Raw genomic sequence first — 27,665 nt, 5'->3', positions numbered from 1 at the left:
TGTACACCTGAAGATACCGTTCCAAATTATTCCCGACCTCGTATCAGAAGATCAGGATACCGTTAGGGGATGTGACTTTCTTAGAGGGGCATTACCGATGATTCGAGACACACCCAGCAAAGCAGAGGCGAAGGGTCACGTTAGCGGAGGGGCGCCCAACACCCCCGCCCCCGAGGGCTCGGCTCAGCTCAGCTCAGCCGACCTGGCTGTCGCCTGCGGTGCTGGGTTCTCGCGCAGTCAGGTGTCGCCCGGGGGAGGCGCATTTATGACCGCGGGGTTGGGCTGGGAACGCGGGGCCGAGGAGCAGCCGGTTGCGCCCCCTCCTCCCCAGGCTGTCCCCAGCCAGAGACCCCCGGTTCCCCAGCTGAAGGCCGCCCGGAGGGGACCTCAGACCGCGCAATCGTAGGGGTCGCTCTCGGACAGCGGCGAACCTCCGCGCACCAACTTCTCGCGAGGTTTCGGGCCCCCTCCACCGCCTCGTCCGCCCCCTCCTAGCTCCGGTGCGGGCAGCTCCCGCTATGGCTGCGCTGCGGAGGCTTCTGCGGCCGCCGCCTCGGCTCCCGCCTCCGCCCTCGCCTCACCATCCCTTCCCTGGGCCGTGCGGGCGGCCTGCGGGCATGGCCCCGGGCCCTCCCGGCCGGCCCTTCTTCTGCCGGGAGGAGGAGGAGGGGGCTGTGGCTGAGGCGGCTTGGAGGCGGCGGCGGCGCTGGGGGGAGCTGAGCATCGCGGCCGCGGCCGGCGGGGGTCTGGTCGGCCTGGTGTGCTACCAGCTGTATGGGGACCCCAGGGCCGACTCCGCGCGGGCGCCGGCCCCCTGGCTCCCCTCCAAGAGCGCGGCCGCAGAGCCGGAGGCACCGCCCCGCGGCCGGGGGCTGCTTCCCATCCCGGTCGCCGCTGCCAAGGAGACGGTATGTGCGTGAGCACCTGCGCGCGCCCGGCCGGCCCGCAGGTGACTCTCGGGGTTAGCACCGCCAGGGGCTACACCTGAGCGCTGGGAGGGACGGTGTGACAGCCGTGCAGGGCGCGCGTGAGACCGGACGTTGCGGGTTGTCGCAGTGTGACTGTGCGGCTACAGATCGGGACGTCCTGTGAGCGAGACCGAAATCTAATAGGCCAGGCAGCCCCAGGTCTGTTCACCCAGGTGTTGGGAAGACGTACATGATGCATCACACGTCTTGATGCATCACATCAGGATCTTAAAGGTTGCTGCAGCCATCACCTATCTACCAAAACCCAAACCCACGACAAAATAACACCAAAAAGCGACGCAGAAGAAGTCAAAGGCATGACAGGCAGAAAGTGGAGGGCCGCATATGTGAGAGAAAGGACTCCTAGGCAGGGCCATGCAACAGCAAATGACGGAGGAGGTCCAGTGCAGTAGGAGCGCACCGAAGGAGGGTCTGAGGTCCCAGAAGCCTCGACATTATTGTATGGAAGTTTATTGGTCCCAAGAAAGGAAATGCCAAAACTGTGTAGCCTCCTTATCATAGGTCAGAAAGAATGAATGAAGATGTCACCAGATTAGAAAAGAAAAAAAATTATTCAAGAAGAGTTTATTTCTCTAATTTTTCCCCCCGCTAAAGCCAGATATTCTTAAGTAGGGACAGTAAGTGAGACGATGGAAAGTAGGGAACTGAATGAAGCTAACTCCTGCAGAGGAACTTCAGATGACAATGTTCAAGTCTCATTATGTAGTTGATAATATAAGGTAAAGGTGAGTGTAAGGCAAGAGTGAGTGAAGGGGCATGAAGTTTTTGTCTTATCAGTATATTTAACAGTCATGTATGACTAGGAAATCATCTAGGGAAGTTTTTCTTGCAAGACAAGAAGAGTGTGAGGGGCCTAGATGACAGTACTTTGGAAAAGAGGCAGCTATTCTGTTTCTAACTTTAATGAAATTTATATACCCTTTATTCTTTGCCCAAATACGCAATGGTGATCTGCTGTAAGTGCATCAGTTCTTTTGGAGATTGTTGTTGTATTTAGGGCAGGGAATCTATTTTATCGACCTTCTAGCAGCAAATCACACATACATAGCATAAAGTATTTTTATACAGTGAATACTTAAAATACTAGCAAATAGTCTCAACCTTCATCCCCCAACCCCACACATACACACACATACACACACACACACACACACACACACACACACACATTAAGCTTGTGTCCTGATTGACCAAGTCAGAACTTTTAATCAACCATAGTTATCTGGGAACAGATTAGGATGGTAATGAATGTTCAAATGGTATTTTCTTTTCTTCTTTTTTAAAATTAATTTTACTTTTAAAGTTGAGAGACAGTTTCATGCAGTTTTTGAAAGACCACGCTCAGAAAGCTAGGACTCTGGCTCTACCACTTCCTAGATGTATCATTACTTAATCTCTCAATGCCTGTTTCCTCATCTGTAAATGAGGTTAATAGTGGCTTCCTCATAGAGTTATGAGAGTTAAATGAGTTAATATATTTAAAGGAGTTTGAATGGCACCCCTAGCAGGTAGTGAGCATTCAGTAAATTGGTTTTATTTTTATTTTATTCATTTGTTTACCTATTTATTGTCTATTATTTATTTACTTACATTATTATTGCTTGGTGTTTATAAAAATTGCTGTATATTGTTTTAAAAGTCAAACAATACTGAAATCATGTCTTACCCTTGCCAAGTCTCCAGTAGTACATCCTGATCATTATTCCTTTTTGTATTTTACCTTTTCCCCCCCGAAAACTTTTATAATCTTCTTTTTATCCCTGGTGTTTGAAAACTTCACAATAATGAGCTTTGGTGTGGGCATTTTTTCATTTATTGTGCCTTATACTTGAGGGTCCTTTCAATACGGAAATTCACATCTGAAAGTTTTCTGTACTTTTCTTGTATTATTTCTTGGACAGTTTCTTCTCTATTTTCTTTTTTTGGAATCTCTATTACTCTGAAGTTACACCTCCTGACAGATCCTAATTTAATTCAAATTTTAATCTTTCTTAAATTCTAACTTTTTAATCTTTTTGTTTGTTTTTAGGAGAGATATCCTTGACTTTATCTTCTAGCCTTCCTATTAAATATTTTATTTCAGCTATTCTAATTTTTTAATTCAAAGAACTATTTTTGTGTTCTCTGATGTTCATGTGTTCATTGTATTTTGTTTTATGGCTGCTATATTTCTCTTTTTATTATAAGGGTATTAATTATAGGGTTTTTAAAAATTGTCTTCTACTCCATGTATTGTGTGGTTTCTTCCAGGTTTTTTGTTTTTTTTTTAAATTCCTGTTTGATTTTCTAAGCTCTCACTTTCATTTTGGAGGTTTTCCTCACTTATCTATGGTTGTTACCTATCTGGATTTGAGAGCCACTCAGAAGCTCTTTGTACATGGGCATGATTTTTCATTTGCTAACCTGGGCTTTTCATTAGAGTGGCATCCAAATGTCAGTATTTTATAAGTCTTTTTCTCTGGTGTCATTGCACTTCTTCAAAGAATAGGTGAGGTGGGAGGAACAGGAATCTTCTGGGTTCAGGCACAAGTGCACATATGTGTGAGAGCATGTATGCTGGGGGAGTGTCCAGTGATGGACTTACGTATTGTTCTCTAATCCTCTCTTCTCATCCCCACCACTTACTCTCCCTCCACAGTAACTTGTGTTCCCTGGGTCTTATCTTTTTGGAGGTCTGCACTGAAAATCAGCTAACTTCCATTTGGTCTCCTCCTCCACAGTACCCAGGTAGTGCGTCTGCCCCCCTAGGTCAATTATCACTCCTCCAGCTCTTCAATTTTATAAAAATTTGATGAATTCTCTTGAGTGTTTTAGTCTCCTCTCCTTTTTTCTTTTTTAGTTCTTGTATGTTTACACCTTTTGAAAGATTCATTTACTGGGATTTTAATGTGGTTAAGGGAGGAAGGGGTTCAAAGAGACTCATGAGGTCAATCTGCCATTTGTCAGAAATATTTTAAACCTGTGTTGCCTCCTCATTTATTATGCTTATTTGATTTCCCTGAAGTGGTAGAAGTGATTCCTTTTGATGTTTCAAACTATAGCGAAGAACCTTTGATTTATAAAGCCTCTTCTAAGCTGCATTTTATACTGAACATAAACCTAGCATATAAATTAACCTGTACGTGTTGTGAGAATAACATAAGTGATGGGAATGAACAGCAGTAACCTACAGACATGCAGTTCTGTTACCGTAGCCTTGAAGATTTTTGTTTTAAAGGCACTGCCTCTGAACTTCCTCCAGAAGGCCTTCCCTGACGCTATAGATCTGTTAAAATACCCCTGCTTATCCTGTAGTCCCAGATGATGGCTTTTTGCAATTATTTGTTAATTGTCTTCTCAGTGTTTTAAGGAGCGGCACTGTGTTTGTCTTGATCACCTGTATGTCTTCATTGCCTGCTATAGAGCCTAACCCTGGTAGGCACACGATAAATACCTGTCGAATGAATAAGCCCATGCTAAATATTGACATGGGACATACACATTGAAAGGACACAACCACATTCTGTGAGAGTGCATAGTTTCATATTTTGTTCAGCTAAAGTAGTTATTTATAGCATTAGAAATGGGAAGACATCAGTCAAGGTCAAAATTCCAGGCTTCGGGAGACCAAATCACGTGACATCGTATTTATTTTAATTGTGCAAGTTTGGCTTGCCAAAATTTTTTCAGTAAATGTGGCCTTGAACTTTATTAATGTTATAGAGAGATGTTGACAAGATTCTGTTTGCAACCCTACAGTTTTAACCTTAAAGCATTATTTTTATTAGAGAAAAAATTTGGGTTCTAGAACTGCCTTTCTGGTTCAGGTTCAAGAATTTTTAAATCTACCAGATTGATTAACATGCTTTAATCAAGTATTTTACGTATTATATGTAACGCATGATCTATTTTATGGTTTGATCATCTTAAGAAGCTTTAATCAGTTTAGTTTTACTCTCAAGTGGAAAAGAGAGCAATACTTTTCATCTCTTTTGTATATTTCTATAATAATTGCCAATAATTATGCATTGTTAAGTTTCTTTCACTGTATACCTTTTCTTTTTAAGGCAGCACGTTTTGAGACTTGAGGTAATGCTCATTCTTTCCTAGAATATTGAAGAATTTGCCAGATGTGTAAATGTAGAAGAGTCTTATGAGGGAAGTCACACAGATGTGAAATTGGAGACAGGTTAATTCTGTGTAGAATAACCTTGTTGTATAGGAAGCTAAATTAGGTGATCCCCTCTTTTGGTTTCCTGGTAGAATCTGGTAGATTTATTTGTCACAGGGTAGCCAGGTAAGATGTTGTTGCCTCTTAGGTGAGAATGTTAGCGAGTATGGTTCTCCATATTCTTTAATTTAAAAAAATACATGTCAGGCAGTTTGTTTTGTTTTGTTTTGTTTTTTGCCACGCTATGTGGCTTGTGGGATCTTAGTTCCCCGACCAGGGATTGAACCCAGGCCCTCGGCAGTGAGAGCACGGAGTCCTAACCACTGAACCACCAGGGAATTCCCACGTCAAGCAGTTTTTTTTTTTATTTTATTTTTTTAATTTATTTATGGCTGTGTTGGGTCTTCGTTTCTGTGCGAGGGCTTTCTCTAGTTGTGGCAAGCGGGGGCCACTCTTCATCGCGGTGCACGGGCCTCTCACTGTCGCAGCCTCTCTTGCTGCAGAGCACAGGCTCCAGACGCGCAGGCTCAGTAGTTGTGGCTCATGGGCCCAGCTGCTCCGCGGCATGTGAGATCTTCCCAGACCAGGGCTCGAACCTGTGTCCCCTGCATTAGCAGACAGATTCTCAACCACTGCGCCACCAGGGAAGCCCCAAGCAGCTTTTAACAATAATATTTCTTTAGACAAGAGATAGTTATGGCTTTACTAGGAAAATGGCAGTGAAGCACTTGGAAGTTGCTGGATTGGAGAGAGATTCTGGAGGTAGGATCAACAGGATTGGTAGTTGATTGGATTTTAGGGATGAGAGAGATGGAAGAGTCTAGGATGATACTCAGGTTTTTGTCTTGGGTGACTTGGGTGGGTTGTGCAGTATTTCACTGAGACCAGGTCTTCAGGAAAAACAAACAAACAAACAAACAGGTTAGGGGTAGTGGACATGGATGATGAGTTTTTAACTTGCACAGTGGATCAAGGTATCTTTGGACAGCTGAAGGGAAGTTTCCAGCTGGATACATAGGTCAGAAGCTCAGGAGAGAAATCTGTATTATACATACAGATTTGGGAATCATCAAGTGTTAAAAGTCGTAAGAATGGATGATGTTGTTCAGAATATGTAGAACAAGAGAAAAGCACTTAAGGAGAGAGCCCTGGTGAGCATCAGCGTTTTAAAAGACTGATAGAGAAATGGAACTCTGCAAAAAGCCGAGATCCAGACAGAAGAAAGAAAGCCAGGAGAGTTGTGGAAGCCAACAAAAGACTGCACTTCAAATAAGAAGTATTCAGTTAGAGTGATCGCTCCCAGAGGAGGTCAGCTAAGACGAGAAATGGGAAGTGTTCGACGGTTTTAGCAACAAGGAGGTCATGGGTGATCTTGGTGAGATCTTGAAGGTGAAAATCGGATTATAGTTGGCTAAGTTGAGAGTAAAGGTAAAGAAAAGCTGAGGTGGACAAGGTGAAGTAAGTGTTGACAACCCTTTCATGAATTTGACCATGAAGAGAAAAAGAGGGCAGTAGCTCAAGGGACATATTTTATTGTAGAATTGATTTTTTTCTTAATGAAAGACCCTTGAATATAATTTAATTGCTGATGGAAAGAAGAGGAACACTAAACCCAAAGGAAATAGAGGATGATTGATTTGCCAAGGACCAAGGTGGAGATGGGAGCTGAAAATTAAAGCACAGGGAAGAGTTTAATCTTGGATAATAGGAGATGCCATTTCCGGTGTGACAGGAGGAAGGGCTAGGAGGAGGCAGAGAGCATACATGTTTAGTGGGAAGCAGTCGAAGGGGTTCATGCCTGATGGCTTTTATTTTCTCTGTGAAACAGAAGATGATGTCATCTTCTGGGAGCAAGATAGTAGAAATTTGTGGAGTCACCATGACAGAGATTTGGGGGAGAGTAGAGGATTGACATAGCCACTTTAAAAAAAGTAGAAAGCCATGAAACTTTTTAATTTGCTCATGTTTAGTATTTGCAAGTTTAAATGTGAGTTTTTAAATGATAAAATGAGATTTTAACTTGCTCATGAAATGTAGAAGTTTTTCGATGAATATTTTTACGTGGTCACAACTTTTGCTGTTCTAATTCTTGTTTATGTTATCTCTTTTTTTGAGATGTGTGAATGTTAGTAATATGATTTAATTAGTACATTTTTACCCATGATGTAATATTTAACTTATATAGGAAATACACGTAACTTATAGTACACTCCAAATTTTATTCTTTTTGTTTAAACTTGATGGGCAAGTTTAAACTGGACAGTACTACTTCTCACTAATACTAATTCTGATTTCCTGTAAGTATGTGCCAAACACTGAGAATTTGAGTAACTTTATTCTGTGTAGTGTAAACACACCCGTGTTGGAGAAAAATGTGTTTTAAAAAATTGAACAAGTTTTATTTATGGCATTATGTAGCATTAAAGAAAACACCTAGTCATTTGTATACTAAGTAGGATTTTCTAGACCTATTTTTTTTTCATCTTCCTCTTTAAGTAACCCTTTACTCCTTTATCCTTTGATGTATTACTAGATTATATAAGCTAAGCAAAATATGGAACTTTAGTGCTGTATCATTTAATTGACTGGTATAGTGTTTGCTCATTACAGAATTATTTTTCCAAATTGGAAAAGTAGAATCCATCTGGGTTTTTTTTTTCCCATTCACTAGTTTGCCTTTTAACAATTTTAACACTCAACTCCATCTCTGGAATTTAGAATACAGAAAGTGTATATAAAGGAATTTCAAATAATTCCATTTTTTTCCAGATTTCTGATAAGGATGATATCTATCCAGTTGACACTGTAAGTATCGACTAGGTGAGAGATTTGGGTTTTCCATTTCCCTGGAAGGAATAGAATGGATTGTTCAAATTGCTTGCAGCAATTCAGAGTGAACACTTCCTAACCAGCCTCACAGCAGGTCAGAAAGGCTCTTATAGGTTAGGTCCAATTTAAGCTAACTCCAACCTGTTGAAATTGGTTCTCTTCAGATAGGATCATCTAAACTTCTTCCAACCACTTTAACTTTATTCTTACTGATCTAAGGTGGAATGTGGTTTGTAATTCTCCATATACATACAAACACATTCACTCTTGTCACCAGGAGATTAAGAAAGGTTTTGAGACATTACTGTCATCAAGCTCATTATGGAGTCCTAAGGACAGTAATAGAAAGCTTTTGGACTAGGGTTTGTGGTGATCGGAGATCAGTGTGACTCGAACTTTACCTCCTTTCTGCATTCGATCTTTGTTGTTCTGTGGCTTCCTCCAGACTGCTTGCTATCCAAATAAATGTGTCACATCAGGATTTTATGTCCTCCTAGTAAAGAATACAGTCTTAGTAACCCTTTGGTCTAGTACTGTGCAGCTGTGCTATCACATATGCCTGTCATGCTCTCCTCTGATCTGCTAGCCCCGGTGATTACCTGATCACCGTAAAAGTCAGGTAGGAGTGTTGATTCAAGTCTTTTATAACACAGACTTAATCAAAGTCAAGACATCCTATTTGGGGAGCAACGTTAAAAGTCTGTATTTCATACTTTGATCTAATATTCTAAATTTTATTACTCAAAAGTACAAAAGTGCTATTGTGAACTAAATATTTAATTATCAAAAATATTACACCTATACATCACCAAATAATTAAATCTAAAACTTATCCTGAATCATTATAGTAGTTATTTAAAATTTTTTATAAAACTGTAGGCAAGGAGGCAAACTTCTCAAGGTTCCTGCCATTTGCTGGCAAATTATAGGAGAATAGCACTTGGTGTCTTTGGTCTTCTACCCACACCCCTCATCTAACAGAATTTGGAACATGGCTAAAGCCATAGATGAGGTTGAACATTGATCTTCATTAGAATAGTGAAAACTGGGAGGATATGGAAAAGTGAACCAGAGTGGGATTATCTAAGTGTCAGATTTATAAGGGCAGAAGTTACTCAGGTTGTAGGCGTGTACTGTTTGATTAAAGACTGATAGAGAAGTTCTAGAAACACGTCTTTTCCATGTTTTGGGGATATGTTTTATTCAGGACTTTACTCTGATTCTCTTAGAATCTTACAGAGAAAGTAGCATTCTTAAATATACTATATAATTCCAGTGTCTTCCGCTGTGCTTTCTTAATTGTAGGCGAGTACAGTGGCTCCCTGGGAAGTTTAATTCCTTTGGAAAAACAAGGTATTGGAGAACAAATGGGTCAGTTAGCTAACTTAGAAAAATTGCTGGAGGCGCTGTGGTGTTAACTACTGATTCACTCACAGTACCACATCCTAGTCCAAAGCAATTTGATCTTCACATAGTGTTTAGCTTCTGTGTGGGAAAATACAGATCTTCCTACCTTGCCTTTCCCTCATGTCCTCCCTCTACAGTGATCTCTGCCCATTGCTGCTTATCATTGCCCTCTACAACAGCTTTAAACTCAGGGATTACAGTGATTATGGAAATAACACAGGCTGAAATAAGTAAAAGTAAAGTGCAATGAGGAGCAGTTGGCTTGGGGTCAGGAGAAATAAGTCAAAATGATGACTTTGCCTTTACTCACCTGTGCCCTGTATGGCTGAGTCAGCAACCTTTAAGCCGGCTTTCCAGGAAGTCTCAAAAAACACTTTTATTTACATTTACTGGCCAAAACTTAGTCAAACGGCCCTATCTAACTGCAACAGAGCTTGAAGAATGTGACCTTATTCTGTGTGCTATTGGGCCTAGCTAAACATCTGAGTTCTCTTTCTAAGGAAAAACTAGAGAATGAACAATAGGTATATGTCGGTCTTTGTTAGTTGTGAAGTATATTGTGTTGGGGGAATGGCTTTTAAGTGAAATGAAAATGCTCGTAAATAAATTATGGGATGCTCATTTAATAAAATAAATGGTTTAGACTTCTGGTTTTATCCATACAACATGCTGCATAATCTGTCCTAAAAATATTTGAAACGTCTTTTTTACATGCCATACCAGGCTTTTAAGAAATTAAAGGAAATTGCCCGCTGCAGGAATAAAGAGGAAGCTGATAACTAGAACAGTGTGACCTGTGGCTTAAGTGGGGGAGCAGTGAGTCATTACTCATGGAATTCTAGGGATGTGGATTTTAATGCCCGTGTGGGGACAAGACCTTGGGACGTTGGAGCTGAGGCGCCACCTCCCTAAAGCCAGAGCCCTTATCGACAGAACGGACTAGAAGAAAACCATCCCTGGTCCCGCCAGTACAAGCTGATGACAGGGAGGCCTGACGGTGTCTGCACGGGCTCTAAGTGGAAAAAAGGACTCTCCCGAGAATGTATAAAAATGGTCCCACACTACCTCAAATGGGTTTAGAGTTAGAACTTCTATTACCCATGCAGAGAAAAAGCTGTTGCAGCTGGCAGAAAGAAACGCAAAACTTCTTTGGAGGGAGATGCCCTGAACACTGGCCACATGTAATTCCTACAGAGAAGGTCTCCAAGAGGATAAGCTCATAATCCAAAGTACAAAGTATATTAAGTTCTATGAAAGAGAGTCAGCAAACTGAGTGATTAGACTCCTGATGATTTAATAATAGGATAATTTGGTTGAGTCTATAAATTAAGTATTTTCAAAATGATTAAAGACATAATGAAAAATCAGTATGAAAAAGAATAGGTAGATTATAATAAAGAATCAAATAGAACTTCTAGAAATGTAAAGTATAGTCTTTGAGGTTGGATAGATTAGGCAACATATAAAATGTAACTGAAAGAGGCAGTTAGTAATCTGGAAGATAATTTGGAGGAACTACACAGAATGTACACACTTTTAAAGAAATGGCAAATACTAAGGAGTGTTTAAGAGACGTGCGAAATAGACTGAAAGGGTCTAAAATTCATCAATTAGGGGTTACAGACTAGGAGAATAGAGAGAATGAGAGGCAGTATTCTAAGAGAAGATAACTGAGCAGTTCTCAGAAAGGAACAAAAACATTAATCCTAAGGTTTAGGAAGCATAAACAGTCCTGAGCAGGATAAATAAAAATAAATCTATATTTAGTCACATTATAGTGAAACTGTAAAATCAAAGATAAAGGGAAAACAGGGCCAGTTTCCTACAAAGGAATGGCAGTTGGCCTGTTGAAGACTAATCTATGACAACAGATGGAAGCCAGAAGATAGTAGACAATGTCTTCAAAGAGCTAAGAGAAAATAATTGCCAACTTAGATTTTTTTACCTAGGTAAATTATTGTTTAGGAATGAGGATAAAATAAAATCATTTCTTAAAACAGAGAGTTTACCAGTCTCTGATCATCATTGAAGGACCTACTAAAGAGTGAATATTAGGAAGAAATGAACATGAAAAAAAGGTGAAATTCAAGAAGTAACGGTGAATAAAGAAATTGGTAAAAATGGGGTAAGTCTTAAACATTGACTACATATTATGATGATAATTATTATCATTTTGAAAGGAGTTAAACCAAGGTGGATCTCAAATATTGGACAACAGTGATATGCAAGACAATAGGGCTTGATTGGAGTTCAAGTGTTCTGTGTGGGAAACAAAAATAAAATTAGATGCCTACCCCATGCCATAATAATCCAGGTGGATTAGAGTCCTAAATGTGATAAGTAAAACTTCATGATATTTAGAAGAATATATGTGAAAATAAAATTTTAATCCTAGGAGGAGGAGGATTTTCAAAACAAGGCAAAAAGCACAATGGAAAATACTGCTACCTTTCACTTCATTAAAACAAAAATATCTACTAAAATACAAAGAAGTCTTGGAATGGAAGAAGATACTTAGAATACATAGCACTCGCAAGGAATAGGCATCCAAAATATATAGTGACAATCTACAAATTAGTAAGAAAAACAACAACACAATAGAAAAATGGACAAAGGGTTTGAACAGGCAATTCAAGAGAAAGATATTCAAAAGACCAGTAAACACATGAAAAGATGCTCAACATCACTAACAATAGGGAAATATAACTACAGTGAAACACTGTTTCTTAATTAGATTGATAAGATTAAAAATAGTGACAATAACTGTGGGCGTTGATGTGGAGCAATAAAAATCCTCATGCTCTGCTAGTAGGGGTACAGATCTTTGGAAAATAGATTGCCATTATGTGTTAAGTTGAAGATTCACATGCCTGTAACTCAGAAATTCTATCTAGGTGTAAACCCTTGACAAACTGAAAGGTGTACAAGGAGACATAGATAACAGTCCTTTTACATGTCCCTGATACTCCATTTCCCATCCCACAACAGCTATTCAGAAACGATGTGTCTATCTCCACCTGCAGCATGTCCTACCTTTGCCCAGGCTCAAGCAAGTGGCTTCCATTCTTTACAGAGGAAATGATCTATCAGAAGTAAATTTGCTCAATTTATTACTTCCTCACAACTAAATTTGCTTTCATCTCACCCTCACTTCTAGTTCCATAGGAAAAATGAATCTTGCTGTGAGACTAGAGAAAAGAGTTTGGAGATCATAAATGGATATTGGCTGTGTGATTTTTTTTTCTCTAGCAGTACCCAGTAGTCCCAGAGACGGAGCAGTTCTGGGAGATGATGTAGGGTGTTTATAGAATTTTGTCCTTGAATTTTGAAATTGGGAAGCCAGAGAGCTTTGAGGCTAAGTTACTAGATGGGCCATTTGCTTGAATGTCTAAGTTCTCTCTGACGTGATTTGGAGTGACGAGGAAAACCATGAATTATGTTTCAAAGTCCTCTTTAATAAGTGAGTAGGAATGCCTACAAGTTGCCACTGGCAAGGTAGTATGTGATATAGCCAGGGCATATCTGCCTCCATCAGTATCAGTGATTCAGAATTTAAGTATTTGCCAAATATTAGTGTTGAAGTGAAGTTGGTGGCAGAGAAGAGCACAGAGTCTTCATCATTACCAGTGACAAAAAAAAGTAACTGATAAAAGACAGGAGATCAGATTCATTCAGTTCCACAAGTATGTTGAACTCTTGGGATTATGTTTAGGACCAAGTTCTACAGATGAAGGGAGATTATTTAAAAAGGAAACATTCTACCCTTGGCCAGGAAAAATCCTTGGATAACTTCTCCTTAATTTTTTGGCTATATCACAGTCCTGGAGCATTATTTTTTCCCTGCAATGTACTCTTCTCCAGAAAGAAATACCAGATGAAGTTATCTATTACATACTTTCATTTCCTGCTTACTTCTTGTCAAGGCATTCACATTGTCTCCAAGACCCACAATCAACTTAATATACAGAATCATATTCAAATATGATGTTATTAGAGTAGACTAGTTTGTATTGACAAATGGACCTTCACATTTCAGTGGATCAACCCGATAAAATCTTATATTGTTTATGTAATAATTCTGGGTGGGTGATTGGTTGATCGGAAGACTCCTCCATGTGGTCCTCTTCCATGTAGACATTTAGGGACCCAGACTGATAGTGACTCTGCCATCTTCAACAAGTGGGTTCCAAGGTGTCAACATTCCAGTTAGCCAAAAAGTAGGGTGGGGTGGGTGGGACATGGGGGAACACATATGGGAAGGTTTTATGGGCCAGGCCTGGAAGTGACACATCACTTCCATTCACATTCCATTTCCTAAACTGAGTCACATGGCTACGTCTAAGTGCAAGAGACACTGGGAAATGTACTCTAGCTGCATGCCTAGGAAGATTAATTACTGCATTAATATAATATATTTCTCTACCACCAACTACTTCAAACAGCATACCCTTAGCTTTTCAATTTTCATTATAAGAACTGATAATTCCCAAGTTTAAACAAGAATTTTAATCAAAAGTATGTATATCACACATAACAACATTATATGCATAGATTTTATACTGTCCTTGGGTAGTCCTCAGTAATCTGTCTGCAAAAATAAATCTTAACTGCCTTGATGAACCTGAAGGTGAATCTGCTTCCTGCCTCAAGCCTTACAGTTCCTTTGTGGTAGGGGAAATTCACTGGCCTTAATCTCCACAGTCACTGCCTCTTTGGACCTGATCTAGAGCCATTTTCCAGATGTGTACTTTGTAATCTGCTGGACATTTATGAGCCTGATATGGTTCCTGCAAATAAACACTGCACAGTTCTGTATTTAGGGCCAGTGAAGAACTTACTCTATTTCCTCGACATGAGCATTTTTCTCTTCTTTCTTGGGTAACTTTCTGGATGGGACTATTTCAGACTTTCTCTTAGATGATGAAACTGAATCGCCAAACAATACTTTCCAAATATAAAAACTTTGCAGCTGGGGCCTGCCTGGTGGCGCAGTGGTTAAGAATCCGCCTGCCAATGCAGGGGACACAAGTTTGAGCCCTGGTCTGGGAAGATCCCACATGTCGCGGAGCAATTAAGCCCGTGCACCACAACTACTGAGCCTGAGCTCTAGAGCCCACGAGCCAGAACTACCGAGCCCGCGTGCCTAGAGCCCGTGCTCCGCAACAAGAGAAGCCACCACAATGAGAAGTCTGCGCACCACAACAAAGAGTAGCCCCTGCTCCCTGCAACTAGAGAAAAAGCCCACACGCAGCAATGAAGAACCAATGCAGCCAGAAATAAAATAAGTTAAAAATAAATTAAAAAAAAAAACTTTACAGCTAATTTAAAGACTACATATTAATTATGCCTTTAAAAATATTTCTTAGATGAGATATGGTGTGTACAGGGGTTGAGTTTTAGGACTCTGCCACTGTCTGTCTCTATAATGATCACTAAGTCATTTCACCTTGCAGGGACATTCTTCTATGAAATGTCATAAGTAGGGATGACTGATTTGAATCTGTAAGGTCTATTTCAGCTATATAGTTTTTTAATCTCAAAATCACTTTACTCTTTCTAATACTTTATTGAGTTATTATTAGTAGTTGCTTTAATTTTGTTCCCATCCCTTAATCCTCTCCAAACTTAGTTTTTAAATCTATTTTATAAATTAAGACATTAGTTTTATAAACTTTGTCCCAGATAATGCCTTTTCGGCTTTCATTTCTGTTAAGTTCAAGTGACATGTAAGTTCTTCCAGAAAATTTAATGCCAGTGTGATGGGAATAAGCTGCCAAAACTCAGTAATATTCCATGATTTTTAAAACTTATCTATCCTTTTCAATACTAATTTCTACAAGTGAAAAATTGATTCATTACTTTTAAATTTTTATACGTTTGTTAGTGCTTCTATTGTACTCTCTTTTTAGAGTTATTTTTGCCAAAATTAAAAGATACAGAGAATCATATATACTACTCAGAATTAATAATTGTTACCATTTGGAAATATTTGTTTCTAGTCTTTTTCAGAGATTTAAAACTTACTAAGTATGCTGTCTTTTTTAATAGCAGTATTGAAGAACATTGGCTTTCAATGAAGAGTTTCTCTTCATTTTTTCAAACTTAGCAATCTTAGCAATAGAAACAGTTGTTAGCAGAGTTATGGTTAAGAGTGTGGTCTGCAGAGTCAGAATACCTAGATTTGAATCTCCGCTCTTTCACTGAGGAACCTTGCCAAAGCGAAATAATTTTACATGCTTCGTTTTCCTCACTTGTAAAGTAGGGATAGTAATAGTACCTACTTTATAGGATTATTAAGAGGGCTTTAAAAAGGCCAGGCACATAGGAAGTTCTTGTAGGTGTTAGCTTTTTTTTTAATTTGTGGCTAAATAGGGACTTTGTGTATGCAGAGCAGCAGTTACTGTGCCACTTGTCACATTATTGCCTCAGCTCCAGATCTACCTTTCCTTGCCCTGCTTGTGACGCTGCCGCTAGAAATTGCAAATAATGCTCCTTCTTTGACGGGAGATTGTGACAGGGACACTGCAGGCAGAGGAGGCTTCTGGCTCTGGCTCTGGCGTGCCTCTCTTCTGCTTGTTCCTCAGGCAGCACTGGGGCGCCCCGTGACACTCATCTTCAGGCTCTCCTGTATCAGTCAGGGGCCAGTCAGAAACAGAAACAGTTAAGGTTTAATATAAAGAATTATTAACTATTTACAGGGGATTAGCTACTAAGAAGGAATCAAAATTAAAAAGAACACCCTAGAGCTGAGAGAGAGTGCCCAAGGAAGGACCAAAGTTGGAAGGCAGCGGCCTCCCTAGGTTGCGATTCAGGCCTCGTTGGAAGAGGTGTGTTCACCACTAGAGCTTTTCCAAGTTGCTGGGCTGAGGCTGGCGGATAGAGAACCAGAAGCAGGGACTGGCAACCTGGAAGCCTCCTGCTGGGGTGCCATTGGACCAATGCTGGCAGACAGGGAACCATGGACCGGAACTGGCCTGCAGGAGACACCGCCCCCGCCCCCCCCCCCCCCCCCCCCCGCCCCCAAGCTGGGATGCAGCAGCCCAAGGCTAGTTGGCGGGTGGGGAATCTCAAGTTGGGACTAGCAAGCAGGAAACCCCCCCACTGGGGTATAGGTAGGTCAAGGAGACTGACACTGATCTTATTTAATGTTTTTTGTTTGGTTGTTTATAAATGATCCAAAAGACAGGGGACATAGTTAAATCTCCAAATATTCAAGTTCTTCCAGAGAGTAAATTGCCAACTTGATGGGGATGACCTACAAGAACATTTTTAAGGCCTGTATAAGTGAGTAGAGAAAAAGGGCAGATGGGTTGTTCTGTGGTTGGTGTTGTGGAATGAATGTTTTGTGTCTCCCCAAAATTCATGTGCTGGTGCCCTAACCCCCAGTGTGGCTGTATTAGGAAATTGGGCCTCCAAGGAAGTAATTAAGGTTAAATGAGGTCGTAAGAGTGGGACCCTGATCTGATAGGATTAGTGTCCTTACAAGAAGAGATGCCGGACAGCTTGCCCTCTCTTTCTTTCTATGCCCACACACTGAGGAAAGGCCATAGGGGGACATAGAAAGAACGTGGCAATCTACAACCCAGAAAGAGAGCTCGCACCATGACCATGCTGGCATCTTGATCTTGAGCATCTAGTTTCCAGAACAGTGACAAAATAAATTCTGTCACTTAAGCCATCCAGTCTATGATACTTTGTTTTAGCAGCAGGTAAGTTCACGGTGATTTATTTAGGGAAAAATAGTCCAAACTATTAATGGTATGTTGTGTTTGTTTCTTTCAGTTGTAATCTAGAAAAACTATTTTGGAGTGATTATGTAGCCGGGCCTAGAAGACAGTGGCTCAGTGCATAGCTAGAGGTTTTGTCATTACGGGTCAGCCATCACTCTCAAGAAATAAATAGAATACCACCTATTGTATAATCTAGGTGTTTGGAGCTGAGTCAGGAAGATTGAGAGAAAGGGAGTAGCGTGTGAGGCAGATGAGAGCCACCAGGAAATGCCAGGCAATTGGAATAGTTTTGTCACCATGGACGTATTTAGAGAACTGCCAACATATAGTGACACAGAGGTACTGAGCTGCCACATTCTATGTGTGGAGCTGAGGTGCCAACGACTATTTCTGGACCCTGCTGATTGACAGAGAGGATACTCTTCATAAACTGATTCTATTGACCAGAGGAAAAGGAAGTGTGCTCATTTAGTTTTCATTTAATGTTTACGGTTCATGGAGTTAGTATTTATTTGTCCATTTTACAGTGAAAATGCTAAAGTTCAGAAATCTCTTTTTCCCAAGTTTACCTAATTAGGAAGTGTTGAAGCTGGCATTTGAACCTAGGCCTGAAGGATTGTAAAATCCACGCACTTTCATTTCAGTGCACCAAGTTGTGTAACGTGGAAGAACACTGGGTTGGGTGTCCTAACACCTGAGTTCTGGTCCCAGACTCATTTGCTGTCTGTGTGGTCCTGACGAAGTCCTCTCTAGCCTCTAGACTAAGCTAACTCTTTTGTAAAATTGAGTTAATATATGTTCTGTTTGCTTTTTTAAAAATAATGCACCGTTCCACAACTTTTTCTGTCTATGCATGAGTATGTATGTGTGTATGTATATATATGTGTATGTATCGATATGTACACATATATATGTTTATGTTTCTTTGAAGAATGAACTTTTTAATGGCCACAGACTACTCCATTGATGTGCCATAATTTATTTAACCATTGTCCTGCTGATGGGAATTTTGATTGTTTCTATTTTTTTTCACTGTTAGAAGCAGTGCTGCAGTGAATATCCAGGGTTCTTTGCAGATGCAAATGTTAAATTGCTGGGTCCATAGCTATTATATTTTAATAGGCACTGTCAAATTGTTCTTCAAAATGGTTACACTAAGATATACTTTTACCAGCAATAAGTAATGGGCTTCCAATGTTCCCCTTCACTTAATATTGTTAAGTTTAATTGTTTTCCCAATTTGAGTGTGAAAAATGATTTATCATGATTATTATAATTTCCATTTTTCTGGTTACCAGTGAGGTAGAGAATTTTTTGTTTGTTTATAGTTTCCTAGGAATTGCCCATTAATATCCTTTGCCAACTTTTATTTTTTTATTGACTGATTTCCAGGATATGTCAAAATATTAAATCCTGTTCCTACTTTATAGGTCACAAATATTTTTCTCACCTCAGTCCTTTTTAAAATATATTTTACAGGCCTGTAAACTTAAACACATATATCATTTCCTTTTTAACACAAATGTGACCATACAGTACATATTGTTCTTGCCTTTTAAACTGATATTATACTGAGATATTAATATACTTATTATAGGTCTCTTATTCTGGTCTTATATTTGGATACTCTTCCAAACTATGGATATGCCATAATTTATTTTTAATGTTGTCTATTTCATTTTCAGTTCTTTTTTAAAATCAAACTTGATAGAGGTTTGTCTATTTTATTAAGTCTTTTCAAATACCACTTTTTTGTGTTTACTGTTTTATTGAGGGGGTTGTTATTTATTTCTGCTTTTATCTTTATTGTTTGTTCCCTTCTGTTTTTGTCAAATTTATCTTATCCTCTTTTTTCGCTTCTTGAGTTGAATACATAGTTCATTTATTTTAAATTCTTAATTGTTCTTTAGTAAATACATGTAAGGATATGAATTTTCCTGTGTCAGTAATGGCTTTGACCAAATTATACAGGTGGCTGTTTGTAAGTTCCTAAGTGTCATTTATTTTCAAAAGGCTTGTAATCCCAGTTTTTATTTCTTTTTTAATCCAATAATTGTTTACTTAATGGTGTATCTTAAATTTTCCAAAGTGGCCTTTTTTCTGTCAGTCTTTTGCTATTAAATTTTAGCATTTTTCCATATGCAGCAGGGAATAAGCCTTGAAGGAGTTTGTTTTTTAAAATGGAATATATCCAACTTTTAAAAAGACAATAGACAATAATACTATAATGCATAGCTATGTATGTACTACCAGCTTAAAAAATAAACTATCAACATATATACCTTCCCCCATCATAATCCTCTCTTCCCCAAAGAGGTAACCACTGTTCCAAGTTTGATTTTTATCATTCCCATGTAAGTTTTCGTAGTTATATTACAAATGGATGTATCTCTGAATAATATACACTTATTTTGCAATTTAATAACTTTTACATAAACAGTACCTATCTTTTTATAATTTGTATTTTTAAGATAATGTTTAAGAAATTTATCCATTTTGGTGCTCGCTTCGGCAGCACATATACTAAAATTGGAACGATACAGAGAAGATTAGCATGGCCCCTGCGCAAGGATGACACGCAAATTTGTGAAGCGTTCCATATTTTTTTTAAAGAAAAAAGAAAAAAAAGAAATTTTGACACATGACTTATAGTTAATTTATTTTCACTCCTGAATAATACTCTACTATATGAATATTTCATTAAACCTATATTATAACTTTAACATTTTAATCTTATTGATGTTTTAGTGATGACTAATAAATGGTCAGTTTATATATTCTCTGTTTATTAAAATCAAGGTTAATAAGCACCTTCTTTGTTTTGTTACTCAGATACTTTTTCTTGCTTAGTTTTTCCACTTGACCTATCCATTTCTAGTAGAGAAGTGTTGATATCTCAGCCATGATTGTGAGTTAAATTGCATTCTTTTAACAGTTTTTTTCATTCTATTATTTTAAGCTATTTTGTTTGTGTGTGTAATATCTTCTTGGTGAATTTTTCTTTGTCCCATTTAATGCTTTTGGTTCTTAATTCCATGTATTTTCAAACATTCTGGGTAATGTTTGACTCTTGTAAGGAACATTCATAGCTTTTTAAAAAACACAGTATGAGACTTGCTCATTTTTAATGAAGGAGTCTAACCCAATCATATTTATTGTAATTATGGACATGTGTGCATTCATTTTTGCTATATTATGTGAGTGTGAGTTATCTCTTTCCCTTATCACCGGACATTAGATTGGTCCTTTTTTCCTTATCATTTCTCTTCCTCTAGTGGTTCGAAAGTTATACATCCTATTTCTAATCTTCAAGTGGTTACATGTAACTTTAACAAAATATATATATTTTAATATATACATCTGAACCTTGAGGACATAAATCAGTATGAGAAAATTTACCATTCCAAAAAAGATGCATCCTTGAACATGTTTTACTGTATTGCCTTCCCCACCCCGCAGTTTCTGAGGTCAGCTACACTGTTAGTACCAGACAATTATTGATTTTTTTAATATTATGCTTTAATTTTTAAGGGAATCATTAACAGTTACAATAAGTTTTACATCCACATTCACTCATTAACTTATTTAGCAAATATTTGAGAGCTTGCTACAAGCCAGAAACTCTTCTAGGCACTTTGGAAACAGAAGTGTACCACTTAAACAAAAATTCCTGCCTTCATGGAATTTATATTATTGCAGAAGGCTGGAGATAGAAATTTTGGATTTGTCAGTATATTTATAGTACGTAAAGGCTAGATGAGATGATTAAGGGAGTAATTATAGATTCAAAAAGAGAAGAGGTCCAAGGATTGGCCCTAGGACTGGCCGTAGGGCAGTACCAACAGAAGTACCAGGAAGGAACTGCCAGGGGAATAGGAGGAAAATGAGGACCGGGTGGACTTGGACATCACGAAGAATTATTTCAAGGAAAAGAGAGTTATCAACTGGGTCAGACTTTGTAAGATGAAAACTGAGAATTGACCTCTGGATTTAGCAACACGGAGGTCATCAGTGACCTTGACAAGCAGTGTTGGTGGAGTGGCGGAGGGGAGACCTGCTGAAGCAGAGGAAACCAGAGACAGGAAATGCTGGCAGCTTTCCAGTAGCCCTGCTGTGAAGAGCAGGAGAGAAGTGGTAGGGAGGGGGATGGTGGCTCTGTGGAGAAGTGGGACCGGAAGCCTTCCAGGACGGGAGAAATGTGCATGCGCTGAAGGGAAGGACTCAGCGGAAAAGGGGAAAGTAGTGAGGTAGGAAGGGCAAGGGAGGTTACTGCAGGAGCAGAGCCCTTGAATAGGCAGAAGAGGTGAGATATACACATTAAACCACTGTGATTACTGCCTCCTTAGAGATAATTTCACTTACCGTCCTATCAAATAATGAGACGATATATGTGAAAGTACTTTGTAAACTTGTAAAGAACCCTATATTGTAAGCTAACATAACAATACAAGTGGAGACTTTAAAATAAGTGGTCAGTTACTTTTTTTTTTTTTCCAATTTGATTGCAGCCAGGGAAGTGCTTATTGACTGGTCTTCAGCTGTGTATATTTCCACATAGACACATTTACTTAGCATCAAAACGTTTCACCTAGAGGACTTTGGGATTTTCCCACACTGAGAATTTGATGTTTAACCTTTTGACCACCCAACAAGCAAAGAAAATGTTACCCCTTTTATCTTCTTAGAAGCTTTTAAATAAGCCTGAAGCCATATGAGAAAGCCAAGTGTAATACTTCCATGAACATCTTTTTAGCTAGAATAAAAACAGATGTGAATAGAATCTCATACACTTCTCATATGATTCTTGCCCAGAAAAGATAAAGATCTAAATTCAAATGTCATTTGCTCTTTAATGTTTTATAAAAATGTTGGTACAGTTGCCAATATCAGGTAGGGCCTAATACCAAATGCTCAACCTCCTACATGAAATTAAATACATGTTTTAATCATTCTTTACTTTAAAAAATTAGTATTGATTTAATTTAAAAAACATATTTTTAAAATAAACTACTAAGGATGAGTAATCAAAATAATTTTGCTTAATACAAATGGTTTTATTTTTCCTTCTTCCATTCTTTATTCTCCTGTCTCTGTTTCTCAGCTGCTAAAAGGTAATGCATTATATGGTGTTTAGATAATTGATATAATTGTTTCAAGTTACCTCTTTAGTGTATTATCAGCTTGTAGGCATCAGTTTCTCTAATTGTCAAGTAGTGAATCCTTTATCTGGCATTTAATCTTGCCTCCCTGGGAAAACCAGACCTTACCACAAAGTAAATTTTCGAATTGCTAACCTGAAGTAACATGAGACAGTGCCTTGGCAGTGAACCTTTGCTTTCTGTTATTCATGGGAAGGATAATGATGTACTCTGTTGCCTGAAGGCCCTAGTTTCACTACCTTAAGAAATAACAGCTAAGTACTAGTTGCAAAGGTCTGAGTTTGGAAATTCCAGAAAAAATGATTGCATTGAGACAATATTTTTTATTTTGGGGGGGAAGATGTAATTTAAAAATGTAAGTTTTATCATTTCTACCATTTCTTAAGCCGCTTATCTTATGGCAGCATGACTTAGAGGATCCACAATTACCTGAAAATGATCATTACTTATTTTTATGACTAAATTATGAATGTTATTTTACAGGTGTGTTTAAAATTTTTATTTCCATGTATATATACATGTATATGTTCCATTTTTGTAAGTAACAAAACTGAGATTAAAGATCTAGAATGTAGACTGTTTTGCAATTTCTCAGTAAAACAGAAGATAGCATTTTCTAGAACTAGAAGGAAGATTCCCTAAACATTTTTAGCAAACTTGAAAAGAATGTTAAGCAATTCCCATAAAATAATTTCCTAAAAAGTGTAAAATGTAATTTCCTAGAAGCTGTAAAATGAAAAGACAATTTTGAAAAAATTTTAAAAAATTTTTTATACAATTTTTAATGGTTACACTCCATTTACAGTTATTGCAAAATACTGGCTCTATTCCCCATGTTGTATAATACATCCTCGTAGCCTGTCTTACACCCAATAGTTTGTACCTCCCACTTCCTGACCTCTATGTTGCCCCTCCCCTCTCTCCCCCACTGGTAACCACTAGTTTGTTCTCTGCATCTGTGAGACTGCTTCTTTTCTGTTATATTCACTAGTCTGTTGTATTTTTTGGATTCCACATGTAAGTGATATCATACAGTATTTATCTTTGTCTGACTTATTTCACTTAGTATAATGCCCTCCAAGTCCATCCATGTTGCTGCAAGTGGCAAAACTTCATACTTTTTTATGGCTGACTAGTATTCCATTGTGTGTGTGTGTGTCTCTGTGTGTGTGTGTATGTGTGTATACCACATCTTCTTTATCCATTCCTCTGTCGATGGACACTTAGGTTGCTTCCATATCTTGGCAATTGTAAATAATGCTGCTATGAGCATTGGGGTGCATGTATCCTTTCAAATTAGTATTTTTGGTTTTTGGGGTTATTTTGGGTTTTTTTTTTTTTTGGTATATACCCAAGAGTGGAATTGCTGGGTCATATGGTAATTCTATTTTTTGTTTTTTAAGAAACTTTCATACTGTTTTCCTCAGTGGCTGCACCAATTTACATTCCTACCAACAGTGTTCGAGGATTCCCTTTTCTCTACGTTCTTGCCAACATTTATTATATGTTTTCTTTTTGATGATAGCCATTGTGACAAGTGTGAGGTGATATCTCATTGTGGTTTTGATTTGCATTTCCCTGATGCTTAGCAATGTTGAGCATTTTTTCATGTGCCTGTTGACCATCTGCATTTCCTCTTTGGAAAACTGTCTATTCAATTCTTCCGCCCATTTTTTATTTGGGTTGTTTGATTTTTTTGATGTTGAGTTGTGTGAGCTATTTATATATGTTGGATATTAATCCCTTTGGTCATATCATTTGCAAATATTTTCTCCCATTCAGTAGGTGGTCTTTTCATTTTGTCAGTGGTTTCCTTTGCTGTGCAAAAGCCTTTAAGTTTAATTAGGTCCCATTTGTTTATTTTTGCTTTTATTTCCTTTACTTTAGGAGAGGGACCCAAAAAAATATTGCTACAATTTATATCAGAGAGTGTTCTGCCTATGTTTTCCTCTAGGAGTTTTATAGTATCCAGTCTTACATTTAGGTCTTTAATCCATTTTGAGTTTATTTTTGTATATGGTGTTAGAGAATATTCTAATTTGATTCTTTTATGGTAGCTGTCGAGTTTCCCCAGTACCAATTATTAAAGAGACTGTCTTTTCTCCATTGTATATTCTTGCCTCCTTTGTTGTAGATTAACTGACCATAAGTGCATGGGTTTATTTCTGGGCTCTCTGTCCTGTTCCATTGATCTATGTGTCTGTTTTTGTGCTAGTACCATACTGTTTTGAATACTGTAGCTTTGTAGTGTAGTCTGATGTCAGGGAGCATGAATTCTCCAGCTCTGTTCTTTTTTCTCAAGGTTGCTTTGGCTGTTCAGGTTCTTTTGTGTTTCCATACAAATTTTAAAATTATTTGTTATAGTTCTTTGAAAAATGCCATTGGTATTTTGATAGGGATTGCACTGAATGTGTAGATTGCCTTGGATAGTATAGTCATTTTGACAATATTGATTCTTCCAGTCCAAGAACATGGTATATCTTTCCATCTGTTTGTGTTGTCTTCAATTTCTTTCATCAGAGTCTTATGGTTTTCAGAATAGAGATCTTTTGCCTCCTTAGGTATGTTTATTGCTAGGTGTTTTATTCTTTTTGATGTGGTGGTAAATGGGATTGTTTCCTTAATTTCTGTTTCTGATACTTCATTATTAGTGTATAGAAATGCAACAGATTTCTGTATATTAATTTTGTATACTGCAACTTTTCCAAATTCATTGATGAGCTCTGGTAGTTTTCTGCTGGTGTCTATAGGATTTTCTATGTATAGTATCATATCATCTGCAAACAGTGACAGTTTTACTTCTTCCTTTCTAATCTGGATTCCTTTTATTTCTTTTTCTTCATTGACTGCTGTGGCTAGGACTTCCAAAACCATGTTGAATAAAAGTTGCAAGAGTGGGAATCCTTGTATTGTTCTTGATATTAGAGGAAATGCTTTCAGATTTTCACCATTGAGTATAATGTTAGCTGTGGGTTTGTCATATATAGGCCTTATTATGTTGAGGTATGTTCCCTCTATGCCCGCTTTCTGGAGAGTTTTTATCATAAATGGATGTTGAATTTTATCAGAAGCTTTTTCTGCATCTATTGAGATGATTATATGGTTTTTTAATCTTTAATTTGTTAATATGGTATATCACATTGATTGATTTGTGGGTATGGAAAAATCCTTGCATCCCTGGAATAAATCCCACTTGATCATGATGTGTGATCCTTTTAATGTATTGTTAGATTCAGTTTGCTAGTATTTTGTTGAGGATTTTTGCATCTATGTTCATCAGTGATATTGGCCTGCAGTTTTCTTTGTGATATCTTTGTCTGGTTTTGGTATCAGGATGATGCTGGCCTCATAAAATCTGTACAGAAGTGTTCCTTCCTTTGCAATTTCCTGGAAACAGTAAAATGAAAAGGCAAATTTAAAGTCTCTTCTACCTCTAGATTTCTGTGATTTCATTTTTCTGTTATGTTACCTTAAGCTTACAAATAAGATAATTTATGTTCCAACACTGAGATCCATTCAGGGTAGTTGTCAGTAGCAGTTTTGCAAGATCTTTTTGATATAAAAAATTCCATTTTCTTAACAAAATATGCCACATCTAAAAATATTGCACTGATACCTTAACTTAAACTTACAATATCTGTATTTTTCCTGTTCTGTGAAAAATGGTTCTATAAAAAATTTTAACATATCTAATTAGAATATGCCCACTAGAAGCCAAGAAATCATAATTGTATAACATTTAATAGTAATATTTGGAGAGGGCAGACAGCAGAAGCAAGAAGAACTACAATGCTGCAGCCCGTGGAACAAAAACCACATTCACAGAAAGACAAACAAGATGAAAAGGCAGAAGGCTATGTACCAGATGAAGGAACAATATAAAACCCCAGAAAAACAACTAAATGAAGTGGAGATAGGCAACCTTCCAGAAAACGAATTCAGAATAATGATAGTGAAGGTGATCCAGGACCTCGGAAATAGAATGGAGGCAAAGATCGAGAAGATGTAAGAAACGTTTAACAAAGACCTAGAAGAATTAAAGAACAAAAAAACAGAGATGAACAATACAATAACTGAAATGAAAACTATACTAGAAGGAATCAATAGCAGAATAACTGAGGCAGAAGAAGGGGTAAGTGACCTGGAAGACAGAATGGTGGAATTCACTGCTGTGGAACAGAATAAAGAAAAAAGAATGAAAAGAAATGAAGACAGCCTAAGAGACCTCTGGGACAACATTAAATGCAACAACATTCACATTATAGGGGTCCCAGAAGGAGAAGAGAGAGAGAAAGGACCAGAGAAAATATTTGAAGAGATTATAGTCGAAAACTTCCCTAACATGGGAAAGGAAATAACCACCCAAGTCCAGGAAGCACATAGAGTCCCAGGCAGGATAAACCCAAGGAGAAACACGCCGAGACATGTGGTAATCAAATTGGCAAAAATTAAAGACAAAGAAAAATTATTTAAAGTAGCAAGGGAAAAATGACAAATAACATACAAGGGAACTCCCATAAGGTTAACAGCTGATTTCTCAGCAGAAACTCTACAAGCCAGAAGAGAGTGGCATGATATACTTAAAGTGATGAAAGGGAAGAACCTACAGCAAGATTACTCTACCCGACAAGGATCTCATTCATATTCGATGGAGAAATCAAAAGCTTTACAGACAAGCAAAAGCTAAGAGAATTCAGCACCACCAAACCAGCTCTACAACAAATGCTAAAGGAACTTCTCTAAGTGGGAAACACAAGAGAAGAAAAGGACCTACAAAAACAAACCCAAAACAATTAAGAAAATGGTCATAGGAACATACATATCAATAATTACCTTAAACGTGAATGGATTAAATGCTCCAACCAAAAGACACAGGCTTGCTGAATGGATACAAAAACAAGACCCATATATATGCTGTCTACTAGAGACCCACTTCAGATCTACGGACACATACAGACTCAAAGTGAGGGGATAGAAAAAGATATTTCATGCAAATGGAAATCAAAAGAAAGCTGGAGTGGCAATACTCATATCAGATAAAATAGACTTTAAAATAAAAAATGTTACAAGAGACAAGGAAGCACACTACATAATGGTGAAGGGATCAATCCAAGAAGAAGATATAACAATTATATATGCACCCAACATAGGAGCACCTCAATACATAAGGCAACTGCTAACAGCTATAAAAGAGGAAATCGACAGTAACACAGTAATAGTCGGGGACTTTAACACATCACTTACACCAATGGACAGATCATCCAAAATGAAAATAAATAAGGAAACAGAAGCTTTAAATGACACAATACACCAGATAGATTTAATTGATATTTATAGGACATTCCACCCAAAAACAGCAGATTACACTTTTTTCTCAAGTGCGCACGGAACATTCTCCAGG

General features: G+C 38.2%; 1 protein-coding gene and 1 non-coding gene across 6 annotated transcripts in view; both read left to right on the top strand.

Annotated features, from left to right (window-relative positions):
* The first annotated feature begins 471 nt into the window (after positions 1-471).
* MICU3 (mitochondrial calcium uptake family member 3) overlaps positions 472-27,665 on the top strand; it is a 117,147-nt gene continuing 89,953 nt past the window's right edge. For 3 of the 5 annotated variants that reach the window (XR_009499862.1, XR_009499861.1, XM_059909264.1), the window contains exon 1: positions 488-908. Coding sequence is in view for 3 of the 5 variants with exons in the window: in XM_059909264.1 (XP_059765247.1) it covers positions 519-908 (390 nt within the window). In the remaining 2 variants the exon portion in view is untranslated. Of the gene's footprint in view, positions 950-27,665 lie in introns of all 5 variants that reach the window. The other 2 variants (XM_059909265.1, XM_059909266.1) reach the window with 2 other exon arrangements.
* LOC132356761 (U6 spliceosomal RNA) lies at positions 19,605-19,711 on the top strand. Its single transcript, XR_009500037.1, has one exon. It is a non-coding gene; the product is annotated as a U6 spliceosomal RNA (small nuclear RNA).

The sequence above is a fragment of the Balaenoptera ricei genome, chromosome 21 (genome assembly GCF_028023285.1).
Source record: "Balaenoptera ricei isolate mBalRic1 chromosome 21, mBalRic1.hap2, whole genome shotgun sequence".
Classification (NCBI taxonomy): Eukaryota; Metazoa; Chordata; class Mammalia; order Artiodactyla; family Balaenopteridae; genus Balaenoptera; species Balaenoptera ricei.
Note: the sequence above shows the minus strand (reverse complement) of the source record. Positions and strands in the feature narration are given on the sequence as shown.